Source organism: Vicugna pacos, chromosome 25 (assembly GCF_048564905.1).
Source record: "Vicugna pacos chromosome 25, VicPac4, whole genome shotgun sequence".
Taxonomy (NCBI): domain Eukaryota; kingdom Metazoa; phylum Chordata; class Mammalia; order Artiodactyla; family Camelidae; genus Vicugna; species Vicugna pacos.
In genome coordinates this window covers 18,502,329-18,521,533 of record NC_133011.1, presented here as the reverse complement: position 1 = coordinate 18,521,533, position 19,205 = coordinate 18,502,329, and the positions used below count along the sequence as shown (strand labels likewise).

The 19,205-nt window shown below is 31.0% G+C and overlaps 1 protein-coding gene across 3 annotated transcripts in view; it reads left to right on the top strand.

Annotated features, from left to right (window-relative positions):
* CSMD3 (CUB and Sushi multiple domains 3) overlaps positions 1-19,205 on the top strand; it is a 1,005,695-nt gene that overhangs the window by 934,554 nt on the left and 51,936 nt on the right. For 2 of the 3 annotated variants that reach the window (XM_031691263.2, XM_072949624.1), the window contains 8 exons: positions 573-758; positions 1,850-2,044; positions 5,792-5,965; positions 10,404-10,577; positions 13,233-13,406; positions 14,184-14,369; positions 16,273-16,446; positions 18,562-18,744. In XM_031691263.2, coding sequence (XP_031547123.1) covers positions 573-758; positions 1,850-2,044; positions 5,792-5,965; positions 10,404-10,577; positions 13,233-13,406; positions 14,184-14,369; positions 16,273-16,446; positions 18,562-18,744 — 1,446 coding nt within the window. The remainder of the gene's footprint in view (positions 1-572; positions 759-1,849; positions 2,045-5,791; positions 5,966-10,403; positions 10,578-13,232; positions 13,407-14,183; positions 14,370-16,272; positions 16,447-18,561; positions 18,745-19,205) is intronic. The other variant, XM_072949623.1, reaches the window with a different exon arrangement.

Below are 19,205 nucleotides of genomic sequence, written 5' to 3'. Positions count from 1 at the left end.
ATTAAATATATCCATACACATGATATTCATGGTTGGTGCCCAAGCACATAGAGTTTGGCTGGACCTAAGACAAAGTAATATCCAGCTTTCAGGTAAAATAAATCTGTTTGTTTCATTCCTGGCCAAAGTCCTGATGAGTATTGGTTACCACCAACTTCATAATCTTTAATAACTATCAAATTCAATTGACTGAATTTGCTGGATGGTGGTTCAGACATGAGGTAGCACTAATCCACTCTGTATTTACCTAACTTGCATTCTTTATATCATCTATATGCATGCTGATTAACCATGCACATGCTGATAAGAAACTAAGTAAGAAACCAAGAAATAAAGTGCTAATAATGTATGGATTCAGTTGTTTCACCAATTTAAAAATACATTCAATGAGAGTTCGAAATAAATGATTCAGGAAGTTGTAGTTCAGAAAAGCTTTTTGGAGAGGTGTTCTGAAATTGTTTCAGAGCAATTAATAAAATTCCAAATAGTTTTATATGCTTTACTATTTAAGAGATTTATCTAATAAATTATTTTTCTCTTTCCTTGTTTTTTTGTGTATATTATTATTTCAGCAATTTCCTGTGGGATTCCTAAAGCTCCAACAAATGGAGGAATACTCGCAACAGACTATTTGGTAGGAACTCGAGTTACCTATTTTTGTAATGATGGATATCGATTGTCATCTAAGGAACTTACCACTGCTGTATGTCAATCAGATGGAACTTGGAGCAATCATAACAAGACCCCTCGCTGTGTTGGTATGTATGTTAAGGAAATTTTACCACTTGTGTTTCTACTGGCATCTTATATGGTTTGAAATTGTATGTATATTCAAATTTTATAGCTAATCTCTGAAATGAAGTGTGATGTCTAAGAAGGAATTAAAAGTAGGTTAGGCTGTCTTGTTCTATAAAGAACTGGAAGACAGTATAAGGACTTTTGATTCATTTTCAGAAGCTCCAGAATATTTATGTCAACTATATAAAGTGACATTTCATTTTACATAACAAAGCTTTATTTATTTTGGAAAAAGTCATTCATCAATCAACATGTGTTTTCAAGACACAACCCTTTGGGAAAAAATTAAAGGTTGCATTAATAAAATTGTATTTCAATATGTTCAGCTCTGATTTTTATAAACAGAAATGATGCTGCTGAGATGATCCATAATACTAACTTTTGTCAGAATGCTTCATGTTACTTACATTTAGACTATTTCTTTAATAGTCATTAAATACCTGTCATTAATACCTTAATAGGTAAATGAATACTATATAATGGTTATAGAAAATAATTCTGATTTTTTTGAGGAACCTCTATACTGCTGAATGTGTGCGTTCCATAATGGCTCTACCAGTTTACATTCACAACTTGTACAAGGATTCCTTTTTCCACATCCTGTCAATCATCACTCAATAAAGCTGGGTAAAAAGAGGAAAGAATACTTTTAAATCAGCTTCAAGCAAATGAAACAATTTTAACAAACTAATATTACTGGAATGATTCATCACTGAAATATACCTCATGTAGTAAAGAATAAACTTAGATATGATAATCTAAAAAAAAGCAAGGAAATATGGGAATAGAGTTAATTCAGTAATATGGATTCTAGGTAGATGGAATAATATGTACAGACTTCCAAGTGTGAAATAACATGACATGTTCAAGGAGCAACCAACAGTATCATAGAGCTGAAGGAATGGAAATGATAAGCATGAAAAAAAATTTGCACAATAGTGAACAAACTAAGGAACTGGTGAACTAAGGATGCAGTAGACATGAGAAATAGTTGAGAGGTATAACAGATATGACTGACCTATTATCATTTATCTTCTTGATTTGTGTATAGTTGCTACATGCCCAAGCATCAACTCCTTTACTTTGGAACACGGAAGATGGAGAATTGTGAATGGCTCCCATTATGAATACAAAACCAAGGTTGTTTTCAGCTGTGACCCTGGTTACCATGGACTAGGTCCTGCTTCCATTGAATGTCTTCCTAATGGTACCTGGAGTTGGAGGAATGAAAGACCATACTGCCAAAGTAGGTATATGCTCTGCTAAGCTTATTTCATAATCCTTGGTGATTGAATAACTTGATCACTTTTCCCAAACACACTAGAGCAATAATGAAGTAATATTATTTAAAAGGTCATTATTAAAGTCATGTTAAAATTTTATAACTGTTTTTTTGTATTTGTAAATGCTTGTTAAAATAAAGAAGCATGGGCTTTGGAGTCAGAAATCCTATGCATAGATTCTAGGTCCATCATTTACTAAAACAACTAGGCCTGCTTTTAGCCCTTGCTATGTATTATTTCATTTATTCTTTAGTTCCCATCCTATAAATCAGTGAATGTTATTACATTCATTTTATCAAAAGGGAAACTGAGCCCAAGATCTAATCATATTACATAAGTCACAGAGCCTACAGTGACTTACGGTGTAGAATTGAGTTTCAAACCAAGGAATCTAATTACAGCCTCTGTCTTTTGATGTTTATTCTCTCTGATCCCATTTCTTAAGCTAGAAAATTACAATAATACCTATCTCATAGTTATTATGAAGATCTAATGGTGTGACATTGTTGAAAATATCAGCTGGAACCTGATTCACAGCAGCAGCTCAATAACTACTTACTGAATCAAATTGAACATTTTAATCATTGCAATCTCTTTTTTTTCTTTCTTCTTCTTCTTTTTTTTTTGGTGGAGATACTGGAGATTGAACCCAGGACCTCACGCATGCTAAGCATGCACTCTACCACTATTCTGTTTTCCTCCCCCACCCCCAGGCATTATTATATTATAAATGGCTAGTGTCTAATATAGATAAGCTAATTGAACGTAAGACAATTAGGTAAAATATCTTGAATTCCCTTTGAACTTCCTTTACTGCTTTATTGAGAGTTTACTTTGTGCCTGGAAATAAGATAGGCTGAAAATACATCCTTTTATTTCATGTTAAACACAACTCTATGGCATTTATGATATAGATACTTATAATTTATAAGTAAACTAATAAAAAATCAGAAGTATAAATAAGATTATGATAATTAAAAAGTTTAACATAGCAGACAACTGCCTATATGTAACAAGTACACAAGTACCTAGTAATATTTTACTTATGAATGCTCTGTTTTGCAATTTATTTTCTTAATCCCTAAGCATAGGTTTTGGAGTTGCCATTTTTATAAGATAATCATATTGATGAATTAAAATCTCAAAATATATATCTAAATTACATTACGTATTCTAAAAATATGGCATATATACTTCAAATTTTTGCCTTATTCTTTCACTTTTTCACCCAGGATCTTTTCTTTCCTTAAGCCTTGTTGTTCTTCCATTATAATTTTGTTAAAAAGGCAGATGAGATAAAGGTATTTCAAGGAGCTAGGAAAAATTTATCTACAACAGAAATATTAATTTAATCAGACATGGAAAAATATTTGTCTGGTTGCTTAGTGCTCAATTCTTTACTATGTAGAAGGGTTTATGTAAAACATAAGATCAGATTCCTTGCACAACAAAGGAAACCATAAACGAAACAAAGCAACAACCTACAGAATGGGAGAAAATATTTGCAAATTACATGACTGACAAGGGACTAATTTCCAAATTTACAAACAGCTCATACAGCTTAATATCAAAAAATAAACAACCCAATCAAAAAATGGGCAGAAGACCTAAATAGACATTTCTCCAAAGACGACATACAGATGGCCAATAGGTACATGAAAAGATGTTCAATATCACTAATTATTAGAGAAATTCAAATCAAAACTACAGTGAGGTATCACCTCACACCAGTCAGAATGGCCATCATTAAAGGATCTACAAATAATAAATGCTGGAGAGGGTGTGGAGAAAAAGGAACCCTCCTGCACTGTTGGTGGGAATGTAAGTTGGTGCAGCCACTATGGAGGTTCCTTAAAAACTAAAAATTGACTGACCACATGATTCAGCAACCTCACTCCTGAGCATATATCCAGAGAAAACTATAATTTGAAAACACAACACTATTGACAATAGCCAAGACATGGAAACAACCCAAATGTCCATCAACAGATGCCTGGAAAAAGAAGATATGGTATATATACAATGGAATATTACTCAGCCATAAAAAAGAATGAAATAGTGTTATTTGCAACAACATGGATGGAGATTATCATATTAAGTGAAGTAAATCAGATTGAGAAAGACAAATATCATATGATATCACTTATATGTGAATCTAAAAAAAAATGATACAAATTCTAACTATAAATCAAAAACAGACTCACAGACATAGAAAACAAACTATGGTTACCAAAGGGGAAAGAGTGCTGAGGGATAAACTAGGGATTGGTGATTAACAGACACAGGTTACTACATATAAAATAATAAACAAGGATCAACTGTGTAGCACAGCAAATTATATTCGATTTCTTATAATAATATATAATGGAAAAGAATCTGAAAAGAAAAAAATATATGTATATATATATATATATAACTGAGTCACTTTGCTGTACACCGGAAACTAATATTGTAAATCAATTGCACCTCAATAAAAAAATTTTAAATAAATAAATAAAAATAAAAGTAATCTGAAAAGAAAAAAAAAAAGATCAGGTTCCTGCTCACAGTTCAAAATGGAGGGAAGACAAAGATCTAAGAATCACAATTCATTCAAAAAAATGGAAAGAATTGTATTTCTTCTGGTTCTATACTTACGTCATCTTTAAAATAATATACATTTATTTTTATTAATAAATGAATATCATAACAACCTATGGATGATTTGGGGGGATTTGTTCAAAACAATCAGTACAATTACAATTTTATGTTAATTTTTTAAAGTCTGCAAATTTTCTACTTGTATATCTAATAGCCTCCTAAAGCAGAGTTGAAAAACTGAGCTGGAGCCAGAATAAAGCCTCCTGGTTAAATATTCAATTCTGGAGTTAGACAGCTAGGTTCAAATTTTAATTTAGCTATTTACAGGCTATGGAATCTTATTAAAGTTACTTACCTTTTATGTGCTCATAACCTAGTGCACACTATTCAGATAATGACTGCCCCTACCTCATAGAATTGTTTCGAGAATTACATAAGTTAAAGCACTAGTAATAATGTCTGGTACAAAGTAAGCACTCAATAAACACTATCTATTACTATTTTTATTCTAGAAAGAAACTTCATTTGTGAACTTTAAATATGGAGTCATAAGACCTGGATTCTGAATGACCTACAGAATCAGTTAACCTCTGTTTTTCATTTTTTTGAAATCTAAAAACAAATGTGAAATATAATTATATCTAATGGTTCTTGTAAGAATCAAATGATGTTTCGAATATAAAGAGCTTTCTAAACTGTAGAGTTCTCAACAAAAATTAATTATAATTACAATCTTAGCTAATGAGGAAACTTTGGCACAGATAAATCGAAGAACTTGCCCAGCGTCACCTGATAAGTCACAGAAAAATTTTGAACTAATGAATTAACCTTTGTTTAATTTTGTGATTTTTTTTTTCCCACTACAACCTGCTGAGTGACCATATTGGCTAAGCAAAAAATGCGGGCAAAATAGCTTCATCACATGTCACTACCACTTAGAAGGTTTTAAATTTTAAATTATGTCATCTATTTTCTCTACACTGTCACACTCATTCAAACATGTTTTACAAATGTCAGTTTCAATTGTAAGTATGTCACATCATAGGAATTCAAAATGTTTAAAGCATGGTTTTGTTCCAAGTTCATATTGACTGTGCCTTTAAATATTTTTACTTTTTATTGTTTTCAAGTTATTTCCTGTGGAGAACTACCTACACCTCCAAATGGAAATAAGATTGGAACTCAAAATACATATGGCTCAACAGCCATCTTTACCTGTGATTCAGGATTCATGCTTGTGGGCTCTGCTGTACGGGAATGCCTTTCCTCAGGTCTTTGGAGTGGATCTGAAACCAGATGCCTAGGTACAGATTTTTAAGTCATTTTAACCAAACACTTTTTCCCTTCTCTGTAAAGGAGGCAGCCCTTTTCCCATAATATGAGATGATAACTTATATTCATTCAGTAAGGATACAAAAAAACAGAAAATATTTAATTTTTAAAATGTCTCATGGTAGAAAAGCTATTAAGCAGAAAATTCTTAAAGTTAATCAACTAGTATTCCAAATGAGAATCTTATGTCATTAAGGAGAGACACATTTTCTTCCAGGCATGGTGAAAATAAAAGGTGAAAACTAATTGCTGAAAATTATATGTCTGCACAGTCAGCTGGATTAATTGCTGTAGCAGTTAATTCATTTTCTAAATCATAGGTAATTCTCCTTTCACCTATTTGCTTAAGGTAATGACTGAAGAAGAAAAACAATTTCCACATTTAATATCTTTCTCCCTTAAGATTTCAACATGTGTAATAATACTTCCTATTAAAACTTTTTAAATATCTATTTTTCAAACCTGATTTTAGGCAAAAGGATTTCTTTTCTCCTTGATGTTTTCAAATTCATTATAAAAAGCTTTAGTAAAAGAAACTGAATAGCTACTTCTTCTTGCCCCCTTCCTTTCATTATTGAAAGCATATTATGATTTATGCTTTACATCTTTTTTCAGAGGCTTCAATAAGTTCTTTAATATTAAGAGGATTTATGCTTTATTTTTCTCTAAAATGATTTCAAGATTTGATAGCAAGCATAAAATTAGGTAATAATAAAAATTGCTCTAATAATTATTCACTTGTCTATTGGGAACAAATCTTTGGGCATAATCTTTGTTTACTAATTTTAAAATTATTGAACGTTATAAATAGTATCACTAAATTTTTACAATTTTTTGTCTCAAATTTTACCATTTAAAAATATGATGTTTAGCAGAAAAGTCTACATCTTAACCATTTAAAACATATTGCTTTGATAATAAGCTTGAAAATATTTATGGTGATACAATCATTATGTGAAACTTAAAAGGGTGTACCTAGAGATTTTGGTTAAAACTCCTTTTTTTCCCCTTTTCAGGAATATTTGTTGATAAGTGTACTTGGAAACCCAGTAACAATAGTTTTTTTAAAGAACATTTATTTATTGGAATATGCTATGACTATTATCTAAAAAAGAAAATGATAAATAAATTAATCGTTGTGTATTAATATAGGATTAAATAATAAAGTAAAATATTTCTTATTGGTTTCTAATCTGGTTTTGGTTATGCTGATTTCAATGACAGATTACTTAGTTACTTATACATATATATAAACTAAATTTGAAATACCATATTTTATGACTCTATGCCCTGATGAACTGTTCTTGTATACTATATGTATTACTTATTGATTATTGTATATAGAGGGTGGTTTTAGTCACCTACTTAGAATCCTGTTTCTGTTCTCTGGAAAGATGGGGCATTGCCTCTCGGTCTATGAAAACAGCAACATTCATTGCATGGGACATAGTACTGACATCTAATATAAACTTAAAAATATGTTGGTAGGAGGAAAGTGCAGTTTTCAAACAAGCAAATCCTAGAATCTTATGCTTTGAATTGACCTTAAGAATTCATGTAGTCCAGTCATTCTTCTCATGATTGCAAACAATTCATTCTTATAATTCCAGATGCTTTGGTTTCAAATGGTCACTAGAATGTGCTTATGATTGTCCCTTTAAGTATTGTACACTTATTCTCAAACTCCCAGCATTGTGTTATGAATTTTTCAATAGAAAGACTTAACAGTAAACACCCATATGCCTACCAGCAGGACTGTACAATTGTCATATTTGCCTATCACATATCTATTTATTGTTCCATGCCTCTAATAATCCATCAATTCATTTTATTTTTTGGTGCATTTTGAAGTAAGTTGCAGAATTCAGTACACCTTGCTAAAGGTAAACATTTCAATATACATGTCAGCTAGAGTTCAATATTTGCTCATGGTTCTTGTTTCTTTTTTATGGTGACAAATGACTATATATAGTGAAATGCACATATCATAAGTACACCATTAGATAAGTTTTGACAAATGTGTACACCTGCGTATCTCAAATAAGTTGATAGCTGAAGAACACTACCATTACCTCAGAACGTTTCCTCATGACCCTTTATGGTCAGTCTGCAGCTCTCCTCCTCCTACACACTAAGACAATAATTGTTCTAGTTTTTTTACCATATGGCAGTTCTCCCTGTTTTAGAAAATCATATGAATAGAATCCTAAATTATCTACTCTTTCCTTGTAAAACTTCTTTCATTCTTTTTTATCCATGTTGTTGTGTGTATCTGTAAATTTTTTTGTAATCTCTGAGTAGAATGCTATTGTATGAATATGAAAAACTTTAGCCATTCCCCTATTGATGGACACATGGACTCTGTCCAGTTTTAGGCTGCTGCTGTAGACATTTGTGTAAAAGTCTTTTTGTGGATGTATGCTTTCATTTGTCTTGGATACTCTGGAGTACAATTTCTGGAACAGTTCTGGTTGTCTCACATTTTCTCCAGCATGTGGCATACCCAATCTTTAATTTTAGTCATTCCATCAGTTGTATAAAGGTATCCTAGAGGATTTTAATATGGATTGTCTTGATGACTACAGGTCTAGTACAGATTCTTGGGCTTATTGGCCATATGTAAATTTTCCTTCATGAAGTGCTGACATATCTTTTATATTGAATTGCCTTTTTTATAGGTGTTATTTATATATTCTTTTTTTAATATTTTCTCCCAGCCTATGACTTGCTTATTCATTTTTTAATGATGTCTTAATGAGCTGAAGTTTTCAATTTTTGTAAAGTCTGTCTTTTTTATTCCCCTTTCTGTTTATTGCTTTCTGTGTTCGTTTAAGAAACCTTTGCTCAATCATAAGTCACAAAGATTTTCTTTTCTATTTTCTTCTATAAGTTTTATAGTTTTAGGTCTTACTTTATGCTATTGTTTATTTTTAATGTGTTGTATATGTTATAAAGTAAGGTTGAGGTTTATTTTTGTTTTTCAGAGGGGTGTTTGTTTCCAGATAGGCACTTTTTATTGTGTAGATTTTATTAAAATGTCTTAAAATTTTGTATGTAAGTCCTCCAAATCCGTTATTTTTCAAGATGACTTTGGATACTCTATGTCCTTTGTAGTTTCATGTTTTAAAATTAGCTTATTAATTTTTCTTTTTAAATCCTGATAGGTTTATGATCAGAATCATTTGGGGGAGAATTGGCATCTAAGAATGTTGTCTTCCAATTCCTAAACATAGTAATGTTAATATACTTATTCATTTATTAAGGCCATGTTGTTAATGCGGTGTATCACATTGATTGATTTGCATATGTTGTGCCATCCTTGCACCCCTGGAAAAAATTCTACTTTATCATGCTGTATGATCCTTTTAATGTATTGTTTTATTCAGTTTGCTAATATTTTGTTGATGAGTTTTGCATCTATATTCATCAGGGATATTGGCCTTTGGTTTTCTTTTTGTGTGTGTGGTACCCTTCAATGGTTTTGGTATCAGGGTAATGCTGGCTCATAAAGTAAGTTTGGAAGCTTTCTCTGGTCTTCAAGTTTTTTGAAAGAATTTGACAGTAACTATTAAATCTTCTTTGAGTGTTTGACAGAATTCACCAGTAAAGTCACATGGTCCTAGACTTTTGTTTATTGAGAGGTTTTTAATTACTGTTTCTATTAGTGTACTAGTGATTGACCTGTTTAGATTTTCAATTTCTTTATGATTCAATCTTGGAAGATTGTATATTTCTAGGAATTCATCCATTTCTTCTAGTTTTTCCAATTTGTTGGTATATAATTGTTCCTAGTAGGTTCTTACAATTTTTTGTATTTCTGTGCTATCAGTTGTAATTCTCCTCTCTAATTTTTGATTGTATTTATTTGAACTCTCCTATTTTTGCAGAAAAAAATTTAGCTTAAGTAATGTTCTCATTTTTTCTGTTTTCTATTTCCTTGATTCTTGTAAATATCTTTAACATTTTCTTCCAACTACTTATTTTGGCTTTTTTCTCTTCATTATTTTGCTCCTTTCTTTCCTTTTTCTTATGGTGGAATATTGCTTACATCATTGAATATTTTTCCTCTTTTCTAACCAAAGCATTTAACATTATAAAGTTCCTCACTAAACACTACGTTACATGTGTTCCTCAAATTTTGATATGCTGTATTTTCATTTTTATATAGATTGAAATGTTTTCTAATTTCTCCTAGACTCAAGTGTAACTGAAGCATTTTTTTTTAATTCCTAAATATTTGGGATTTTGCTAAGTATCTTACAGTTATATTTATTTTACATAATTATGTTTACATTATTTGTGGCATGCTTCTAAGTAAATATCTAAAGATTAGTAATGTTATATAGGCATATAAATACACAAATAAAACTTAAATCATAATATTGAAAAAAAATTTTTGACCCATTTCAGCGGGTCACTGTGGAATTCCAGAACTTATTGTGAATGGTCAAGTCATTGGAGAAAATTATGGATATAGAGACACAGTTGTTTATCAGTGTAATCCTGGTTTTCGACTGATTGGTTCTTCAGTGAGAATATGTCAACAGGATCACAATTGGTCTGGTCAACTCCCATCCTGTGTGCGTAAGTAAGCATAGCAAAAGTAATCAGAGACCTCTGTTCACATGAAATTACCAATTATTCGCTTAGGTCAGGTAGAAGATTATATAGACAAACTCACACACATGTATAGATGGGTATGTGTGTGTGTCTGTGTGTGTATGTATTTAAAGAACTAAGTTCTCACACTGCATTTTTTTCAGTACTGTCACATACTAGTCTTTAAGGCGCTATGTGTTCAGAGGCATGTAAAACCACCCAATAAGAAAGTGGAAGAAAATACTAGAATGTTTTATCATAAAGAAAAGAAATAAACACTAAAATTCAGCTGTTTTAGTATTTAATATAGGTATATACAGAAGATACGTGCTTAAATTTTTAGTTATAAGAATTTAAATTTCTTGAGACCACTATACAGTAGGATCAACAGTGTTGTGATGTGATAACAAAGTTTTTATAGTAGAAAATTCTTTAGTTTTTTTGCTAATAATTATGTTGCTACAGCTATTTTATCAAAAGCAGAGCCTGATGGAGTAGTAGGGAAAAGTCATCAGACATGACATGGAAAACAATGGTTCTCATTTTATTTCCATTTCTAATTATGTAAGCTAATGCAAATTATTTAATATCTCTGGGCCCTAATTCCCTTATGTATCAAGTGAATGGTTAAAAGTGTTTATTATTTTGATCCTTTTTAGCTTGAAAATTCATCATACCTATTGTATTCTTACATACATCAAGATTATTATATACACAATGAATATTTTATTTTATATTTTATTACAAATGACTGTATTAAATGCTTAAAATTATTTAAAAGTTTATTTTGAAACACTATTTCTACTATTTTCAAATTCATACAAAGTTATGTTACTATACATAATTTTGGAATTGTTTTAATGAAAGATCTCACTAGTTTAGCAAATAGCCATCTGAGTTTTAAGTTAATTTAGATATGAATTCAAACATGAAGGATAAAATGAATTTTAAAATAATGCCTTTTTATTATTATTCTTTAAATATACCTGCTCTGCACATTTGTGGTTTTAAGGCATCTCTTCCTATATGCATGATATGGATTTGCCTATTGTGCTTTTATTGTGACAGTTATACTATAAAAATAAGGTTACAATTGAATAGTAACTCTAGTTTTTTTTTCATACTCCAATGAATCCCCAGCAGTACACAGTGTTTCACATCACAATCTCCTATTTTGCACCAGAAAGTAAATTATCCATATTCCTTTTTTCTCCTAATAATTTCCATCACCAATTACTGATGTTTATATTAAAATTTGTGTTAGAAAATGAGAATGGGCACTGTAAATATGTTGCAATTGTAAGATTATAGGATCAAAAGATACAGATTTTGGAGGCTTCAGAGAAATAATGCATAGGGCTTTTAGTGTGGCTTCACAGGAAATATTTAATTTGTGGTTTATTATATCCATATTTACAAATTCTGTTATTGTCAGTTTCTTATCCAATCAACAGAAATTTATTGGAGTTCTAGTTTCATGGAAGATACATTAGAATGATGAGATTTATTAGGATCATATAGAACATATAGTCAACAAAATTGCCTTTCATTTTTATAAAAGCATAGCCAACTAATATCACTATTTTTCTTGCTTAATAACTGAGACTATAAATGGAAATTGGCCCTTGGAATAAAACTGGTTTCTTTATTGACAATTTTAAACAAGAATAAGATGCAGTTAAATTTCCAAATGAGTAGGTTGTCATTAACCTACAGCTGCAAATTAATTGCTCTTGGGTCATTCTGAAAATACTAACAGTGACTATGGTCATTCACTGTGCCCAATTATGAAGCAGTATTACTGGAGTTGTTATGATTAATAAAATGAGATAATGCAACAAAACAGCTTATAGAAATAATATTTGGAAAAAGCCAATACTGCATAAAATCTAGAGAAGAACTATAACATTAGAAGGATTTAGATAATTCATCTTATTGATACCATTATTTCTAAACAAAACTGTGCTAAATTAGCAAATATCAGTAGTGAAGAAAATATACCAACAAGGTTGATTGATTTAGGAAATGTTAATATTGGTATCTCAAAATATTAAGGAGAATTCTATTACAGCATTATGCATTATTTTATAATTGTCCACATTATGTAGTCACATTAAACTATTCTTCAAGCACACTTTTGCTTATCTATTGTTCATAAAAATGATTGTATAAATAATACTAAAAGAAACTTTTAAAATTAAATACAAAAAACTACTTTCATGAATCTTTAGTTCTTAAATTTAACTAGAAAAGGAAACTTGGGTCAGTTTCATTCCTTTCTGCTATTAACTAGTGACATGAACTTCGATCATTCCCAGATTTCTTTGAATTTCAGTATTCTTCCTTAAAAAGAAACAGAATGAAAGGCTACCTTGGAACTTAAAATATCTATGTACCACTTGCATAAAATCTATCACAATTATAAGTAATTATCTACTTACTAATATAATGCTTGTACTATATTAGAGTATTTTGGCATTTTAAATTGCTCCTTTGTATTAGTAAAATTATTTTAAGAATATTTTCATATAAAAGCGGCCTTCTTTTCACATTGTTTGAAATGATTAAGTATAATTTTATGTGATAATTGATAACCAAATATTCTGTTTTGTGTCCCCCACCTCACCCCGTTGCTATTAGCTGTGAGCTGTGGTCACCCTGGTAGTCCAATTTATGGAAGAACAAGTGGAAATGGGTTCAACTTTAATGATGTGGTAACATTCTCTTGCAATATTGGGTATCTTATGCAAGGGCCAACAAAGGCTCAGTGCCAGGCCAACAGACAGTGGAGCCATCCTCCACCAGTATGCAAAGGTAAAAGTCTAACTATATTCCAGCTTACAGCACGGTAATAATGTGTCTGCATAAACACAGATGATGACATTTGAAACAACTTGAGTAGAACAGTAGACAGTTTTCAGCTAATAAAAAGATTTCACACTGATGTCATTCATTAGCATTGCTTTCTTTTTACTTAATTTTTAAATTTTTTAAAGTTAAAACTGGTAGACTTTATTTCAGCTGCTTGACTGTATTGTACCTATTTTATTGCTGCATATAAAGTCATAGAGATCATTTGTACTTGCAGTTTGCTTGATTATTAATGGAACTTATTTTTTTAATGTTTTCCTTCATATTTTTGGAAAACAATTTTGGGGGCCTGAATTACCATGATACCTGCCTTGAAGGATTATTTATTGTTTTCTCCATAGAAACAGATTAAAGAGAATTGTTTTATGTTTTTTCCATTTGCAAAGAGGTATAATATACTTCATGCTGTTGATAAAATACAACCAAATTATCATTTAGCTCCATTATTTAATGGTTTAACTACAGCTTGAAAGCTATCATTCATAGTATTTATGGAGTTGCTATTGTTCAAAACAATTTTGCTGGGAAGTTTTCCTATTTCCAATATTTTCAGCCACACAAATTTCATTCCGTTATCTACATAGTTCATATGTTAATTTTATTCTTTGAATCCTTGATTGGTTTGATTAAATTTACCCTTGAAACTAAGTTTTTAATGAAAATTATATAGGTATATGTATATTATTCCAAATATAATTTCAAAATTTGTCATTTGTTTAGTGGTCAACTGTTCTGATCCTGGAATTCCAGCCAACTCCAAAAGAGAAAGTAAAATAGAACATGGCAATTTCACCTATGGTACAGTGGTATTCTATGACTGCAATCCTGGATATTTCTTATTTGGATCTTCAGTTTTGATATGCCAACCTAATGGACAATGGGACAAACCTTTACCAGAATGTATCAGTAAGTAGATAATGTGAACTCTTCCTCGAGAAAATGCCATGGGAGCAACATGGACAATTATTGTCTTTATAAAATATCTAGAACTATGTATCAGAAGGAAGTATATTGATTGTATCATTTTATTGTTCCAAAACTGCACTTTTGTATACTCTGCCAATTCAATGCCCTAATTTATAAATATTAATGTGATTTGTATTTCTTCATCATCCTTTGATTTTGAACCATCATAGTGCAGATAGAATATTAAAAGCAGATATATTTCATACTCTATGATAATTCTATCCTGTGAGAGGCAACTACATTTTTTTTTTGCACTGGTATTTCAAATTTCATTTAAGGCAAAATTGTCTTAATACAAACAGCTACTAAGCCTTCAGAATACTTAAGAATTTAGACAAAAGTGTTTCTTAAAATTTATTGATTTTAAGTACTTATAATTTACAGACACACTCATATATACAGTGTTAATACATATCATCTTTCAAGTCAGTTAGCATTTGAGTGCATTTTGTTATATATTGTGTTGAAGTTGTAGAATATAAATAAAAATAAACTACCACAGAAATGCATATAATTATGATGTAAAGTGAGAAAATAATTTAACAGAAATAAATGAAAATTATGAGGACATAGAGAAGTGAACATGTGTAATTCAGTCAATTTTTAGGTCTCAGATATAGTTACATCTCAGAGTTGATGAATCCTGGACATGGTAGGAAAGAGAAGAATTTTATAGATTGAAGGAGTGGTATATCAAGAAATCATTGTGCAAGTAATTTCTGATTATACTAAATTGCTATATTATAAATGTGTTTTATGATTATGTTTTATTTAGAGGCACTTTATTTACATGGGGTAAGATTTTTTGAAAAATTTATGACATCATTCATTTACTCTACATACTAACAAAAGAAACAAAACTTTGTACAGTGTCTGTACAATTTTAGAGTCTATGCAGCTTATCAAGTCAATTGTTGATCCTCTGCTTAAAATATATTTGATTCCTTTTTGTGGACTGAGTAGTCTAGTGGTTTAAGTAATTCACTTAGGCTTGTGTGACCACAACATTTATCTTTCGTAGGACATGTAAGCATAAACTTCTTCAGGTTTCCTTAACTCTACTTTTTGCCTTTCCTTTATTTCCTCTGGCACTCCCTGGTAGTGTGCTAAGTACTCAGGGGTTTTATTAAGTTTATGTCCCCTTGTGGCTATTTAATACTCTAGAGTCATATTGCACTCATTATTTTTTCAAGTTACAACTAAAAGGGGATACAGAGTAAATTCCTAAGCTACCTCTAGTTTATAAAGAGAAATCTTGATGTATGAACATCTGATTCTGCTATGCTTAGCTGTGTTTTGATTGACAAGCTACTGCGTATTTTCTTTATAGAGCATAATTTATTCATTAATGACCTGGAATAGAACATTATGTGTAGTCTTTAGATTGTATGTCACAAATCCATCTTCATTTCATCTCCTTTACCATCAAAGTTTTTTCCCTTTTAATTTCTGTATGTCCTTATTTAGCCAATTCACATCACTACTCTCCCTAACTTGCACATCCTGGCCCAGACACATTCCTGCTTCAAACCCATGAACATATGCCTGTGTCACATACTTCCCACCCCCACACATACAGACTTATACTGACTCAAGTCATTTAAGCTTACTGACAGTGTTCCTTTAAACTCATGCTCAGGGTGAGTGGGCTAACCGAATAACACCTAGAGCTAAAACTTACACTTTATTTTTAAAAAGTCAGCTTTCACATAGATGTTTGATTTCTGGAGATAGTGTGTATTAGAGCAGATAATTTACTTCTGATTTATTTCATAAAATGTTTGTGCAGGTTGTTCGATAGGAGATATAAAAAAATTTTATATTCAATAATTATGTATTGTAGTGATTGACTGTGGACACCCTGGAGTTCCTCCCAATGCAGTCCTGTCTGGTGAGAAGTATACCTTTGGGTCCACTGTTCACTATTCCTGCACAGGAAAGCGTACCCTTCTAGGCCAGTCATCAAGAACTTGCCAGTTAAATGGCCATTGGAGTGGATCGCAGCCTCATTGTTCAGGTACTACTTGGAAAGTTGGACAATATGTATTGGAAATTACATTATTATTATTATTATTAGGGATATATAGATAAAGCAATCCAAAGAGATACAATACATTCTCTTTTAAAAATTTCATGAGAGAAGCTGTAACATTGTACATTATTGCAATTATTCCTAAGGTAATATAAATTTAGAGCACAAATTAATACTGATTATGTAGATGTTTTAAACTGTGTTGTTTCTAATGTAAGTGGTTTTAGGATGCTACTTGTGAAGTGTTATTATTCATTAAAATAGCTAATCACTCAAGCTTAAGTAGCTATTCCATTTTTGCAGATACCAAATATAACTTTCCCCAGAAGGCAGTGTTATTTCAGTGATTTCCTGTTAGAGTTCAGTTCTTTGTAAACTGAACTTTGTAAGCAATCAATTATTTAATGGCATAATTTTAAAATAAAGTCCTAAATATTTTAAATTAAACTAAGCCAACAAGTTTTATGAAAGCTATTTATCTATCCTAACTTTCTTTGTTACTAACAGGCAACATGTAACTCTTGAGTCTCTATACCTCCAATAGAGTTATCTTAGAATAAGTGAATTTTGTCTGTTTTTAACTAATAATTTGTTCACAGAGTATTTGTTAAATCTTTTCTGAGCTGGTTTTCTTTAAAAATGATATTTTAGTTTAAGATCTGTGATGGTTCCCTATTTGATACTATTTATTCTGTTTATTTTTACCCACTGACCAGATATTGGTGCTGATTTTTCTGCCTGTATCGTCCATTATCTTTATATTATCTTGTCTCTGTGGGGATCTTACTGATGACTTAGAAGTTGTTTCACGTCGTTTTTCCTTTAGAGGAAAAGTTGCCAAGTGGTTACTTAGTTTCAGGTTTTCTTTGTCATTGCGGTTAATCCTTATGAAGTAATGCCTAGGACTTCAAATTTAATCTATAGATTTTGAAAACTATTTTTAATGTAACTATAAAACTGACTTTAATGAATTAAAACTCTTATCTTGGTGTAACTTACAGTTAACTCACTCAGATAGCTGATAATATGTATAAATACAGAAGCTCAGTCTCTCTGTCTCTGTCTTTCACACACACACACAGAAACACAAATGGATTAGGAAACTACTACTGAGTTGTAAAACAACAAAATGTATACACATATATTTAGAAGTGAAACACTGACCTTAAGTTTTTATATGGTTGTTAATGTTACATCACATGCAGATGAGGTATAGAGGATTCCAAATACAGAGGGCATGTCAAAAAAGGCATCTAGATAGACAGAAAGCACTTTCAATGCTCATGTATTCAATTTTCTCTTTCTTTTTTTCCTGTTTTTCTGTTTCTCTGTATCTCCCTATCTCTGTCTCTTTCAGTCTCTGTCTCTCTTAATGTATACTAATACTATGGCAACTTTTATTAGAATTATTTAAGAAATGATAAAGGGACTGAGTAAACCCTTAACACTATAATCAAAAGATAAACACCTAGCCATGAACAAAATCCTTATTAAGAACTTAAGTCAGAATTTCTAGTCTTTGTTTACAATTTATTTTTATATTCTAATGTATGAGAAGTATGCAATTCATTCATCTTTGGTCTGTGGTCATTGGCAGAGAAGACTAGGGGGGTGAAAATTTAGACTAGAAATACAATTATTTTAACATTTACATTTTCCAGCACATCATAGTTCTAATTTAACAGAAACTGATTTTAATTCAGAAAGAAAGATGAAAATTACCAAATCCACTTCTTCAGTTTTAGTTTTATAAATCCATTGTCATTTGAGCTCATAGTACTGACAATTTTAAATTTTCCATTAGCTTGCTTGTGAACTAGGTTTTGGAAGTAGTAATGAAATATTTTTAACTTATTTAATGTCTTCAGATATCACTGATACAGAAAATCACACTATACTCTTCAACTATTTTCTTTTTCCTTTAGGCTTTTTCTTATGACTGGAGTCAGATGGAAGTATAAATTATGATTTTACCTAGTCAATTTGTTGTGTTAAAACACAACATGCATCAAAAAATATGCCTACAAGAGGGTTGGACTAAGTCATAAACTTAGTAAATGTTTATTGAAATAAGTTAACCTGAACTGTACTGAATTGCAGGTGATGCTACTGGTACATGTGGGGACCCAGGTACTCCCGGGCATGGCTCTAGACAGGAAAGTGATTTCAGAACCAAAAGTTCTGTACGTTTTGCCTGTGATATTGGTTATATTCTTCATGGCTCAGAAGAAAGAACATGTTTAGTCAATGGCAGCTGGACTGGAAGGCAGCCAGAATGCAAAGGTAATCTCAAATGGAAACTAATTGTACCGAGAGTGTATCAAGTTCAGTTGGGTGCTGCTAGTGAAGTTTCTCCCCCTAGTTCTCCATGTCCTCAACCATGGCTGACACTATCCTGTAAGAGAAATATGGTAGGTAATAATTATTAAATGATTTAAAATATCTTTCATGAGTCGTTTATACATAGACATTGTTCACATTACAGCAGATATCTAGATTGGAAAAGTTAAAAGTATTCATTAAAAATATTTATTCCCCCCCCCCCTTTATCACAGTGCTCTGTATTGTAGACACCGTTAGGAAAACATTAGGTTGTTCTTACATCGTTACCTCACGACCTGTTTTAGTTTTCACATTTGTAGAAATGGAAAAAATATAGATATATGCCTAAGTATAAATGAGATTTTTATTTATAGATATTGGTAGTGACTAGAATTCTTAAAATTTGAGATGTTAAATAAAAT